General features: G+C 45.8%; 1 protein-coding gene across 1 annotated transcript; it reads right to left on the bottom strand.

The window, feature by feature from the left end:
- Nucleotides 1–4: 4 nt before the first annotated feature.
- Nucleotides 5–11,709, bottom strand: LOC106565127 (ataxin-7-like protein 2). The gene is made up of 10 exons (XM_014131891.3): nt 11,540–11,709; nt 10,219–10,287; nt 7,551–7,884; nt 7,034–7,314; nt 6,676–6,758; nt 4,335–4,549; nt 4,065–4,242; nt 2,925–3,046; nt 1,876–2,746; nt 5–400 (listed from the first exon to the last, which is right to left on the bottom strand). Exons 1-10 carry the CDS (start codon nt 11,667–11,669, stop codon nt 383–385), a joined length of 2,301 nt encoding a protein of 766 aa, XP_013987366.3. The 5' UTR covers nt 11,670–11,709; the 3' UTR covers nt 5–382.
- Nucleotides 11,710–14,470: the final 2,761 nt, after the last annotated feature.

Raw genomic sequence — 14,470 nt, 5'->3', positions numbered from 1 at the left:
AGTGTAAAGGATATTTTTTAACAATTTTTATAAACCAACATTCATTTAGCAGCATAACCAGAAGGTCTTGAGGTATTTATAAATTCATACACAGAAATTCACGTGTCCCCTTTGTCCTGCACACACTCACAAACACACACACACACACACCCCACATCCGACTCAGGAACTGAACAACACGTAGCTCATACTGTATTAAGCGCACTCTCTCCGACATACACCTGTACACTCATTCCCATATAGGCTTCAATAGACATATGCACACATCGACATTGGCTTGAATATCAAGTCTCACACACACACACACACATCTCGAGTCCTGTGATGTCTGACTACGCAGACAGGGCTGTCTCCCTCATAGTGGCTTGTAAGGCAAGCACTCTTAATGGTGCAGTTTTGGCTGTGGAGAAAGAAGGAAGACAACAGTCAAATGGCTGCTTTATAGTCACAAAGACTTGGACAACAAATACAATATAATTTGTACCAAACAGTGCATCCGGAAAGTATTCAGACCCCTTGACTTTTTCCACATTTTGTTACGTTACAGCCTTACTCTAAAATGTATTAAATTAAATTTGTTTACTGATCAATCTACACACAACACCCAATAATGATAAAGCAAAAACAGGTTTAGAAATTTAAGCAAATGTATTAAAAATAACATTAATACCTTAATTACATAAGTATTCAGACTCTTTGCTTAGACTCAAAATTGAGCTCAGGTGCATCCCGTTTCTATTGATCATCCTTGAGATGTTTCTACAACTTGATTGGAGTCCACCTGTGGTAAATTCAATTAATTGGACATGATTTGGAAAGGCACAAACCTGTCTATATAAGGTCCCACAGTTGACAGTGCATGTCAGAGCAAAACCAAGCCATGAGGTCGAAGGAATTGTCCATAGAGCTCCGAGACAGGATTGTGTCGAGGCACAGATCTGGGGAAGGGTACCAACAAATTTCTGTAGCATTTAAGGTCCAAGAACACAGTGGCCTCCATCATTCTTAAATGGCAGATGTTTGGAACCACCAAGACTCTTCCGAGAACTGGCCGCCCAGCCAATCTGAGCAATCCGGGGAGAAGGGCCTTGGTCAGGGAGGTGACCAAGAACACGATGGTCACTCTGACAGAGCTCTAGAGTTCCTCAATGCATGAGTGGCTTCGGGACAAGTCTCGGAATGTCCTTGAGTGGCCCAGCCAGAGCCCGGACTTGAACCCGATCTAACATCTCTGGAGAAACCTAAAAATAGCTGTAAAGTGGCGCTCCCCATCCAACCTGACAGAGCTTGAGAGGATCTGTAGAGACGAATGGGAGAAACTCCCCAAATACGGGTGTGCCAAGCTTGTAGCATAACACCCAAGAAGAATCGATGCTGTAATCACTGCCAAAGGTGCTTCAACAAAGTACTGAGTAAAGGGTCTGTACCTACATGTACATATTACCTCGACTAACCGGCGTCCCCGCACATTGACTCTGTACCGGTACCCCCTGTATATAGCCTCGCTATTGTTATATTACTGCTGCTGTTCAATTTTTTGTTACTTTTATTTCATTTTTTGCATTGTTGGTTAAGGGCTTGTAACTAAGCATTTCACTTTAAGGTCAACACCTGTTGTATTCGGGGCATGTAACAAATAAAATTAGATTTGAATACTTATATAAATGTGATTTCAGTTTTTTTTTATTTGTCATGTTTTTGCTTTGTCATTATGGGGTAGTGTGGAGATTGAGGTAAAAAACGAAAAAAACAATATACATTTTAGAATAAGGCTGTAATGTAACAAAATGTGGACAACGTGAAGGGTTTGAATACTTTCCGAATGCACTGTATGTACATAACATATTCCTAATATAATTTTAAGTAGTAACCCACCTTCTGTGTGCCCATTTTCTTCTCCAACCCACCAGGCAGCGCCCCCCCCTTACTGTCCTTCCAGGGGTAGAAATTGGAGCGAGGGGAGGAGGGAATGCGGTGCAGTTTAGAGGGGGGCGAGGGTTCACTGCTGCCCCCCTTGCGTTTCTTCCCCAGTCCCCTGTGCTCGTACCCCTCCGACCCCCTACCGTGTAGTCCTGAGTCCCCACCTCGGCTGTGAGGGTCGGGTGGGGAGGAAGAGTGTCCAGAGGTTGGATGTGTCCGTTTAAACGCCCAGGCTGCCGCTGGCGAATGGGGCTCCGAGGGGGATGGCTGGGGGCGGGGTTTGCTGCTGGGGGAGAGAGTACCATTGGTCTGGCTGTGAGGAGTGGGCGGGGTGGTCTTAGAGGAAGTGGAGGGGGGCCGTCCCCGGTCCTGGAGGATGATAGAGTTCCTGTCTGGGCCGCAGTGCTCACCCTCCTGTGACGGGGCTTTGCGCTTACGGAGGGCTGCGGCAGCAGCAGCCTCCTCTCTGAGTCTCAGCTGCTGCTTGCTGGGTCGCCCTACCGGGTTCTTGGGCCTTCCGGGCCCTGGTGGCCGCCCTGGGCCTGTCTGACGGACAGGAGGGGGCGCCGGGGCTACAATTTGGCTGCCACTAGCACTGGAGTTCTCTGATTGGTTAATGGCTGTGGAGTGGGAGGGGATTTGTAGGCGTGTCTCCCTTCCTGGTCCGTGGGAGGAAGAAGAGGAGGGGGGCCTGAGGGAGGGGGTGCTGTGGCTTCCTGTCCTGACTTTAGAATGCAGGGAGGAAAAGGAGGATGAGGAGGAGGAAGAGGGGTTGTTCTTCGCAGTGGAACTCTGGGACTGGAGGTCTGAAGCTTGAGGTATTTTCCTGCAGAGATAATATACCTGTATTAGATAGAGAGAAATCTACAATGCAACACATTGTGCAGAGGGGAAACAATCAGAAAAATGGTGCTCGAACAGCACTATGTAGCTCTTATGACAAACCTCTGCACCAGTAAACCTTGTGAAGTTACCACAGGGCCACACATCACAAAGAATCTTACTTCCAGAGGTGGGCGCTGATGTGCTGCTCCACCATGGCGTTGAGTGCCGACCGCAGGTGGTGGAGCCGTCGGTCAAAGGTGTACACACCCCGACCCATCTCATGACTGCCAAACGAGCACACCTAGGGAGAGGAGACAGAGCACATGGTGGGGTTAGGGGACTGTTAACTGACAGTGCTGGCAACATCTCTGTATTTTACAGCTGTGAAAAGGTCAGCATACTCCAGTGATATTCACGGAGTATACCAAACATTAGGAACACCTATTGCATTGCACCTCCCCCTCTTTGGTCCTCAGAACAGCCTCAATTCTTCGGGGCATGGACTCTACAAGATGTCAAAAGCGTTCCGCAGGGATGCTGGGTCATGTTGATTCCAATGCTTCCCACAGTTGTGTCAAGTTGGCCGGGATGTCCTTTGGGTGGTGGACCATTCTTGATACACATGAGAAACTGTTAAGCGTAAAAACACAGCAGCGTCGCAGTTCTTAACAGACTCAAACCGGTGCACCTGGCACCTACTACCATACCCCGTTCAAAGGGACTTCAAATCTTTTGTCTCTGTCATTCTCATTGAAAGCACTAGATCTGTTTTATTTGCACAATTTCTGTGTTTCCCCAGCTTTAAACAGCCGAAAATACAATATTTTTGGTTATGGAAAACGTATTCCACAGAGGTGTAGACAGTGCAATGATTCTCCACACCAGGGTTCCCACCTCGGGGTGCATGTTTAGTTTTTTTTTGCCCTAACACTACACAGCTGATTCAAATAATCAAAGCTTGATGAGCTGGTTATTGGGGGTTGGGGAGTGGGGGGGCAGGACCAGTTTGGGAAACCCTGCTCTAGACTATACGTGCCTGTTTTGTCACAAACTGAAATTAACTATTAGAATTTTAGCAACCAGGAAATGGCAGAGTGATTTCTGCATAGTGCAGCTTTAAAAAAAATCCTTCTTTAACCTGTCTCCTCCCCTTCATCTACACTGATTGAAGTGGATTTAACAAGTGACATCAATAAGGGATCATAGCCTGACCAGGTGAAAGCTATGTCATGAACAGAACAGGTGTTCTTTTTTTTTGTACACCCAGTGTACATCTGATAATACCAATAGGAGTAGTTGATGACACCCTGTAATCTTACCGCAGCTGGTTTGGGGTGCCAGGAGGAGGAAGAAGGGTATTCGTACGGCTCCTCAGGCCCCTCTCCCTCGCTCTCGTCGCTGGAGATGCGCCCTTGGGTGAGGGGCGATGGGGCGCTACCCTCTTCCAGACAAGGTTTGTCCTCCTTTGGAGCGCTTTCTAAAGACGCCCTGGACCGACTGAACACACACACACGTGTTAATATTTTGTCCACATCTATCACGAGTACTTTACTATTACTTTAACACATCTGATAACATAAGTCCCCTACCTGAAGGCAGGGTTGTTGTTGAGGGGTCTCCTGCAGTGGGGGGGTGCTGGGGGGTCCTCGGGGGCCTCTGGGCTGGGGGACCGACCCGAGCCGCTCCCCTCCTGGGTCTGACCCCCCCGCTCACGGACCCGGGCCCCCGTCTTCAGCTCGGCCACCAGCTGGTCAAAGTTTTTACTCCGACCAGGAACCTTCCGCCGCTGGTGGATGGAGTGAATCTAAGGACAGGAGAAAGAAACAGACCGGGAGAGAGAAAACAATGAAATACAATTATTTATGCATTTCTCTAAAAACGTCCGTTTCTTACACACAAAGGTGACTCCAAACGCATCAGCCTATACTTTCCACCCGAATAGACATAATAAAAATAGTCCTCGTGCAGTGAATATAGGTTGATGCTGTCCAACTTTCCTTTGTGTTTTGGAGGGAAAACTATAGCGCCCAGCCCCCTATGACTGCCAAGTCCTGATGATCACTACAGACCGTCAGTGGTTGCTTTCAATCTAGTTCACTAATTCTAGGGTAAATGTGTTCTCACGTCATCTTCTCACATCCACAGATGGGTCTGAGATGAGGTGGGATTCATTAGCATTTGAACGATGCCGCTAGAGATGACCTGAATCACACACAGGCAACATACGCCTGAGCAAATCTGTTGAGGGGAGTGACAAACTCCGCGGAGAGGGATGATTTTGAAGGAAACAAGCACCAGAAGTCCCTCAGAAAAGCAGAGCCTTCACCAGAATGTGAGAGATATGTAGAAAGCATTTCAAAAGAGCCTGGATTTCATGAAAAATACATAGGTATAACCGCTGATGACAAAAGATTGCTCTATCAAATAGTCTCGGTAAAGAGGGAGGATAAGCCCTGGTACAGCAGATGTTAGACGTTAAGAAAGATCCAGTGTGGGCGTCTGAACGAGAAGTGAGGCAGGGAAGCAGTTTCTCAGATTCTTTCCCTTTCCTGTAAAAATATATATATATATATATATATATATATATATATATATATATATATATATATATATATATATATATATATATATATATATATATATATATATATATATATATATATATATATATATATAAACACAAAAAAAAATTACGATTTTTTTATAAAATAAATTAAAATCGGGTCATATCTGCTCCTGCCTACACGTGACCGCTCTGCACGCTGATTGACGCAGCCGGGTTCCTCTTTTATACAAACCTGCAGCCAGCCAGCCAGCCAGCCACACACACACACACCCTTCCTGTGCTCTCAGCTCAGGACCTTGTAATAACCGATCTAACATGGGGTGGGTGAAAGAAAGGTTTCCACTACTTTGCCTTCACCCCCCTAGTCATGTCAGAGCAGCGATTTTGATAAGGAGGAAGGTTTGTCTTTACCACTAACTCCACTGGGGCTAGGGGACATTGTTAATACCACAATGTCCTCAATACCCTGCACAAAAATACCCCTTTCCCTTACGTGGAGAACCTTTCAAATACTATGGCAACACCACAATCACGAAGCGTGACATTTAGACGACTAATGTACTATGCTGCCATAGCAATGAATAGCTGAAGTGTAGACTATAGGAGAGACATGAGAGGAGGACAAAGAGCGTCAAAATGGAGAGAAATGATTCATCCTCATCGTACGGAAAGGGCACAATTAAGCCTACACGTCAGGTCACCCCTTCCGTTTAAAAGTGTCTTTGTTTGAAATGCATGCCTGATGTGACGTCACGAAAGTAAATAATTACTATCATAGGAGAGTAATAACCCAGACATTTCTCTTATCTGCGTCTGACAGTTCCCCTTACGGTCGCCGAATCATCACAGATAAAATAAAAAAAAACACCTGGCATATCACTGACCGTCTTTCTATTGGGAAAGGATTTTCATCTCTTGCCAGTTGGACCCACAATAGAGGAGCCAGCGTGTGTAGGTAAGTTCCTCAAACAAATGAATCAGTTGGAACAAGATATCTGACAGCAGTGAACAATGGGGAAAAGCCTCAATCCTCCAAACTTCACATCCTGTACGGACTCTTGTTGAGTGAACATAATTGGGTCAAAAGCAGTAAGGACAGAAGTCATTTTTCCCATGAATCACTCACCTGGCTACTGAATACTCAACCGTGTGAGGGCTGGGGGAGAAAGAAGAGGAGAAAGGTTGGGGGAGAGGGAGAACGAGCTGGAAGAGGGAGAGGAAGGAAAAGAGAGGAGAGAAAAGGGGGGTGAAGAGGAAGGGATGGAATACTAGAGGTGGCATGGAAGAAAAGGCTGGGCCAAGAAGAGAGGACACTGGGATAGAGGAGGGAGATGAGATTTCATATGCAGAGTGTGTGAACTTACATTGCAGGTCAGGAGACGAGTGCAGACTTTCTTCCTCTCGGGGTCTAGTACTCCGCAGTGCTTGTCGAGATCACACTCTCTCCCTGGAGATGACAGGAACAGAAGAGTGTCTTAATAGCAATCAGACTCAACGGCTGTGACTCAGTCGGAATTAGCTTCCTAGCTCTGTGCTCTTTCATCTCTGCTCACTAGCCCGGTAATAGAAGATGTCACTTCATTTTAGCATTCCTCTATTTAACAAGCTCTTCACCCAACAAAACAGGTCCTGAGGGGAAGGCCCATCTCTGTTAAAAAAAAGACATTACATCTCAGTGACCCAAACTTGTATGAACTAAGGTGAAAGGAAATAAAGACTCACTGGAGGCCACTTTAATGTAGGGTCTTGGTCCACGGAGGTGGGCAGGGAGGGTAGGGGCCGATGTGGCCTCCTTCCTCTGGGTGTGTGTCCTCTCACTGTTGGAGGGCCGGCCGGGCGGGGGGGTGGTGGAGGGCCGGCCGGGCGGGGTGTCTCCATGGGGCCACGGTGGGTCTCTGAGGGAGGGGAGTGGGGAGCTCAGGGGAGGCTCCAAGGGTGGAGGCTGCTTAAACACAGCTGACTCAGAGTGACCGCTGTGGGGGCTCTTATCTAGGAGGGAGTGGCTGAAGGGACAAAAAAAAAAAGAGCGAGAACAAGGTCAGATGTTTAAAACATGGAAATTAAATCAGAATGTTATCAATAATGTTAAATCTCACTGGTGGTTATGGATACTATAAGATGGTTTTCACCCCTTAACATTTTTTTTTTTTAAATAAGGAAAATAATAGGACAAAGACTACTAAACCTTTCCTCCAATCCCCCCCCTCATAATCCCCTTCATCTATCCCATCCCTCTTACCGTACTACATCCTTGGGGGGCTTGGTATGTCTGAACTGGGGGGGTGTGGATGGGGATGGGGGGGCTGCTCGTGGTGCCCCGGACCCTTGCCCCCTCCCTTCCCAGGAGGAAGAGGAGGAGGTTGCGTGAGTGGAGGATGGGGAGTGGCTGTGGCGGGGTCGCTGCTGGGGGGCTGGAGGGGGGGGGCGGAGGCGTGCGTACAGCTTGCTCAGGGGGCCATGTCTCCTCTCACAATGCTTCTCAAAAGCCTGGGGCTTGACCACCTGGCCACAGTGGCTACACACCACCAGGTAGAAGTCATCTTGGCCCGGGTAGTGGCCGAAGATAGACATGTCTGGAGGAGGTTAGGAGAGAGTGAAAGGAGGAACAGGTGAGAAATCACACATACCGGGAAAGCGGGTATAGACACACATGGGTCGTTCCATGTCATTTCAGAAAGCCACGACACCCACCATCTCAGATTGTTCTGAAATGGTTTCTGTTAGAAACAGATAAGATTACCATTCCGGAAACATGATTTTCTTGAAATATAATTAGATCTCTGAACAATTAAGCTAATTGATTGCACCTAAATTGGCCATTTTAATTGATAGGACTCATAAAATATTCAATAATGATAGTTGCTAATATCCAATTTTGACCAAACTTTCTTCTAACAATGAGTAAGACAGGAGGATTCAATAATGATAGTTGCTCTTATTTCCTGTTTACATGGAGTCCGGTTTGATTTGAAAAAGGAATCCGAAGTGGCCAAAAGTAAACCACGGACCCCCCATACCCTACGCCAATCCCACCCCAACAACAATATATAGTATCAGTTCTCTATGTCTGACAAGTTGTATAGAGCTGCGGCTTGGAATATTGTTTCTTCATCCTATTTAATGTATTCTCAGTGAATTTGGTGCTGTTTTTTCCCCCATGTTCAAAGAAATGAATCATTGACGTTATTGTGTCTCATCCTACATCCTACCAGGTTGACCACTTGATGGTGCTGTTCCTGCTATTAGGTGATTCTTTTTTTAAAGACCCCCCCCATTGTTAAAGGGATAGTTCACCCAAATTACAAAATGACATTGGTTTCCTTACCCTGTAAGCAGTCTTACATGGACCAGGTATGGCAGCTACATAAGCCATCACACATACTCAAACACACGCACATACACACACTCAAAGCCAACACTGCGGTCACATGTTATAGAGACATTGAACCACTGGACACTTTACGTTTCACACTATTTAAATCCAGTATCCCATAGCTCATTTTAATATTTATCCTACCGTACATTGTATTCTAGTTACACTATTTATACACACACACACCGCATATTTATCTATATACTGGATTCTTGACATCACTCACTAATATATCTACTGCTGTACATATTCTTAGTATATCTTGTGTAAATTCTCCTGTTGTACATATGTATAGATTGCATTTTGATTAATGATAGGCCTATTTGGGTTGTTCATTTGATTCGCCCCACCGTTCCACATTTGTCTTCTATTTTCTCTTAACTTTTTTATTATTTGTGTACTTGTTAGACATTTTACTGCATTGTTAAGAGCTAGTAACATAATTTAGCTGCACACGCTATAAAACCTAAACTGTGCAAACAACCAATAAACTTGATAAACTAGAATAAGTCCATGGGTATCTGCTAGCATGCTCGACTCGCGAAACTACCTCTAACTTCCTTCATACTGAACATAGACATACAAATGGTATCTACGAGTTCATGTGACTCTGAGGAAGTCGATATAGAGCCTCAATACAAAAATATCCCTTTAATTTCTCAGAGGTCAAATTGGAACGACCCACATCACAGTGTCTATGTCACCCTGAGAAACAAATTATATTTAAACAAAACAATGTTGCATTGGGCCTCCTGAGGGGCGCAGCGGTCTAAGGCACTGCCTCGCAGAGCGAGAGGCATCACTACAGACCTGGGTTTGATCCCAGGCTGTGTCGTCCGGGTTAGGTGAGGGTTTGGCCAGCCGGGATGTCCTTGCCCTAGCGACTCTTTGTGACAGGTGTTCCTCCGACAACCCGGAAGCCAGGTGCACCAATGTAAGCGGGCAGTTGTTAAGTAGCGTGGTTTGGCAAGTCACGTTTCGGAGGACGCATGACTGGACCTTCGACTCTCCTTAGCCCGTTGGGGAGTTGCAGTGATAAGACAAGATCGTAATTGGATCGCAATTGGATATCACGAAATTGGGAAGAAAAAGGGGGAAAATACAAAAATTATATATGTTCCATTAATCTTGTTTGAAACAAAAAAACGATTTCAGAACAATCTGAGATGGTGGCTGTCGAAATCGTCCGTTTTTGAGGTGGAACAACCAAATCACATTGTCACCCTGAGAAACACACGCAGTCCGACAAGTACACACGGCAGCGTCCGTCAGACAGCTGCTGCTGCAGACTGCCAGGCTGGTTGAGAGAGAGATCCTAGCAGGGAGCAGCCCCCCCCTGTGCCCCACACCCCATTCAGCTCTTAAGACAAGACACCCAGGGGAGCACTGGAAGAAGAAGCCAAATCTGGAGACACACACACTCTGTGCAGAGGCTGTGTCCGTTGTTGCTAGGGGACCTGTATAGTAAGGTTCGATGCCAATCTAAACCTTAGTATGAAGGATGTAACCAACATGCACTCCAATAAAGACTTACCTTCCTTCCTAAGAGACATTGCCTCAGCTGCATTCTTCCCATTCTTGCTGCAGTCATCTCCATCAGAGCCTGAAAACAGAGACTCTGTGACTGAGGTGCAGTGGTCAGGGAATTTCATCAGAGGGGATAAGGCATACAGGATACAAATGCATGGCTAGTAGGCTTTGGGCGCATCTCAATAGTCAAGGTGGTTCCTCCATCACCTCTTCTTCGTTTGATCCGCAATGATCTGAAAGGCAGGTCAAGTGAAAGCAACACGGAAGACGGACACCTTTGCCAGTCTAGTTACTCCATATCAGTGGGTATGGGGGAGGAGATGAGAAAGCCATTTTAGATTATTAAGATTAATCCCCTTGTTGGTGTTGACTAGACAGGTTCTGATCGTGACTTCCTGTCTCACAACAGGTAACTTGCACAACAGATCACAGAGATATGCATTACAGCGTCAATACAGGATATATAGATGGGAATTCCCTTCCAGTATGAATGTTCATTTTCAAGAAAACTAGCTAGCTGGATAAGTGACTCCCTTTCGCATGGTGAACTTGGCCCCTCTGTCTGTTGCTGTGCTTGATTTAGGCTATGAGCATGATCTTTGACCTAATACGTGTGTTTACTGTTGGAATCGTGTTCATTATGTTCGAGTTGGTTTATAAGAAAGTTAGGGAGAGAGTAGAGTAGCACTTGGAGAGGTACCTGACAATGAATGCGCGCGCATATACAATCATGTAACTGTTTAGACACTTATCTCGTCTTGAAACAAACTTTTTAAAAAAATAACTGTGCCTCGAATCCACAGTTCTTCCAACAACATGAATCGAGAATAGCTCGAAATTCGCCCTGAAATATCAATCTACACTAGCATTTACATGGTGGCAACAGCATCAGACTGTATCATCCTGTTAGCAGTATTATCTTCATTGCTAATACGGCCAGCTTGCTTTGGCAAGAAGTTGCTCGCCCAACCATCCCTACAACTAATGCAAGTCGCCTTCCGCTGTGTAGGGCCACAGTTCTATTTGGGCGAGTGACGCTGTAATGAGAGAATACTGTCAAATGGTGGCCATGATGTGTGTATGTGTACATAAAAAGACAAAATGAGGATAAAAAAGACACAATTATCACGTATTTTTTTCGGAAGACGCCGACCGCTAGGACCTGGGAGAGAGCAACATGTTATCCAGCAAGCGCTAGGACCCAGCAGGGTCTTTGTTTGGGTAACATGGTTATGGCTGCCGCCCGTTTCCACGAAAATAAACCTCAACAGAATGGCCAATCGATTTGATATCTGACAATACCGATTCCAAAGGTGCTCCCTTACCTTCCGACGCAGTCACACCGGCTCTCTCAGCCCAAGCGCTCCAGCTTTGGCCCACGAAATCATCGAGACTAGGCACCCGCCGTTCCAGAGCAGCCATTACTTTTACTGCGCGTTCACACACCGCCATCATCACTGCTCCGCAAGTGACTTACGTCATATTCCGCGTTCACCACAGCGATGGGAAGTCCCTGCGTGCGCGTTCACGAAACTCCCGCACGTAGCAGTCGAGTCTATAACATTGCGGGGGAGAATTACAGTGAACAACCGGCGAACAGCAGGAGGTCACTTGACTGTCTATTGGGTGTTGAGTGTTTATGCTGTGGACAAGATGGGAAGCCTTGCTATTTCAATCTCTGTTGTGCTTCAGTAGTAAACTTGAAGCTGAAACCAAAAAAATAACAAGGTCGTTTTCCCACATCAGCACAGGTGAAGGAAATGATACAGATGAGACCACTTCAGAAGTTCAGACCATTCAGATGCTGCCGATTGAACATTGTATCTTCCTGCATAACCAGGCACTGGTACAGCTAGATGAAAATACACAGTCAGATGCTATCCCCTTCACAGACCCCAAAGCACTGGAAAGAAAATATGACATCACTATATTACCTACATAAATCCAGTGCTTTCAGATCAGTGAACACAAAAAGATAGGTGCTAAGGAAAGGGTCTAGGGATAAAAATCGGATTTGACCACACATGTGGGGGTAACTAACTCTCCCTACACATAATACCATTAAGAGGTTAACCCCCAGAAGTCAATACTATTGTGACCTACTCATACACACTCTCTACACACAATTATCCTCGTTAGCAGACCACTATGAAAACAATGTGGAAATATTGAGAAGAGAATTTGAATACCACTGTTACGTTCACTGTAAAGGGGTTAACATGAATTTGACAGTAATCTAGATGGAAAGTAAAATTCTGTATTTAATATTACAGTACAATTAGTGTAATCAGAATGAATGGATGAAATTCATTGAGGGGGTGGGTTTGTATTTCACATTATTTGACTGTAATTACAAGGGATTGGTGCAAGCAGGTTTGCTGCTAGGTAGTGTTCACAGCATATTAATTCATATGTGGTGTCTCAATATTTCCACACAGTCCAACAATTTGTTAGTCAGTCAGTCAGTCATGGTTGGTCTGGTGGAGTGGTTGACAGTGTGTTTGTGTCTTTGTGTTGGGGAGGGGAGGGGAAGGGGTGAGGTCTGAGCTGCTGGATGAAGGTGGCAGTTATGGTTGGTCGGTGCTGTGTCCAGGGTTGTTGCTGGTGTTGGGGCTAGGACCAGGAAAATCTGGGTTGGTGTTTTGGCGGGGTTGGATATCGTGCTGGTACCAAGGATCAGTTTCACAGTCACAGATCTGCATGGCTTACTGAATGTGGAGGACATCCCAGGAATTAAGAATTACTATTGACCTAACCTGAGCTTGACATACAAAACAACCACTGCTGCCTAAACCCTTATCAACCTACCCTCTGATGCACTTATAACACTGGAAGGTTTGGATAGGTGGAAGCAAAAATCCTCCTTGACCTCTGATAGCAATTTAGTTATATTGCTTACATCTATCTAACTTTTTCTTAAGTTTAGATGTACATACACTGAACAAAAATATAAACTCAACATGCAACGATTTCAAAGATTTTACGGAGTTACAGTTCATATAAGGAAATCAGTCAACTGAAATAAATAAATTAGGCCCTAAACTATGGATTTCACATGACTGGGAACACAGATATGCATTTGTTGGTAAAAAAAAGGTAGGGTTGTGGATCAGAAAACCTATCTGGTGTGACCACCATTTGCCTCATGCAGCATGACACACCTCCTTCGTATAGAGTTGATCAGGCTGTTGATTGTGTCTGACTCCTCTTCAGTGGCTGTGTGAAGTTTCTGGATATTGGCGGGAACTGGAACACGCTGTCATACACGTCAATCCAGAGCATCCCAAACTTGCTCAATGGGTGACATGTCTGGTGAGTATACAGGCCATAGAAGAACTTGCAAATGTTGAGGTTCGAGGAATTGTGTACAGATCCTTGCGACATGGAGTCGTGCATCATCATGCTGAAACGTGATGGTGGCGGATAAATGGCACAGCAATGTGCCTCAGGATCTCGCCACGGTATCTCCGTGCATTCAAATTGCCATCGATAAATGCAACTGTGTTCATTGCTTGCCCATACCATAACCGCACTGGCACCATGGGGCACTCTGTTCACAACGCTTATGTCAGTAAACCGCTCGCCCACACAACACCATACATGCTGTCTGCCATCTGCCTGGTACAGTTGAAAAAGGGATTCATCCATGAAGAGCACACTTCCCCAGCCTGCCAGCGGCCATCGAAGGTGAGCATTTGCCCACTGAAGTTGGTTAGGTCGCCAAAATGCAGTCAGGTTAAGACCCTGTTGAGGACGACGAGCACGCAGGTGAGCTTCCCCGAGAGAGTTCGTGCATACATTTTTTGTTTGTGCAAACCCAGTTTCATCAACTGTCCGCGTGGCTGGTCTCAGACAATCCCGCAGGTGAAGAAGCCGGATGTGGAGGTCCTGGGCTGGCCTGGTTACACATGGTCTGCGGTTGAGGCAGGTTGGACCTTGTGCTAAATTCTCTAAAACAACGGAGACGTCTTATGGTAGAGAAACAAATACTCAATTATTTGGCAACAGCTCTAGTGGACATTACTTCACTCAGAATGCCAATTGCACACCCCATCAATACTTGAGACATCTGTGGCATTGTGTTGTGTGACAAAACTGCACATTTTAGTGGCCTTTCTGCCCCAACACAAGGTGCACCTGTGTAATGATGTATGCTTTTTAATCAGCTTCTTAATATGCCACACCTGTCAGGTGGATGGATTATCTCGGCTAAGGAGAAATGCTCACCTACAAGGATGCAAACAGATTTGTGCACA

Source organism: Salmo salar, chromosome 12 (genome assembly GCF_965601325.2).
Source record: "Salmo salar chromosome 12, fSalSal1, whole genome shotgun sequence".
NCBI lineage: Eukaryota > Metazoa > Chordata > Actinopteri > Salmoniformes > Salmonidae > Salmo > Salmo salar.
The sequence above is the reverse complement of the archived record's forward strand: the minus strand, read 5'-3'. Positions and strand labels throughout refer to the sequence as shown.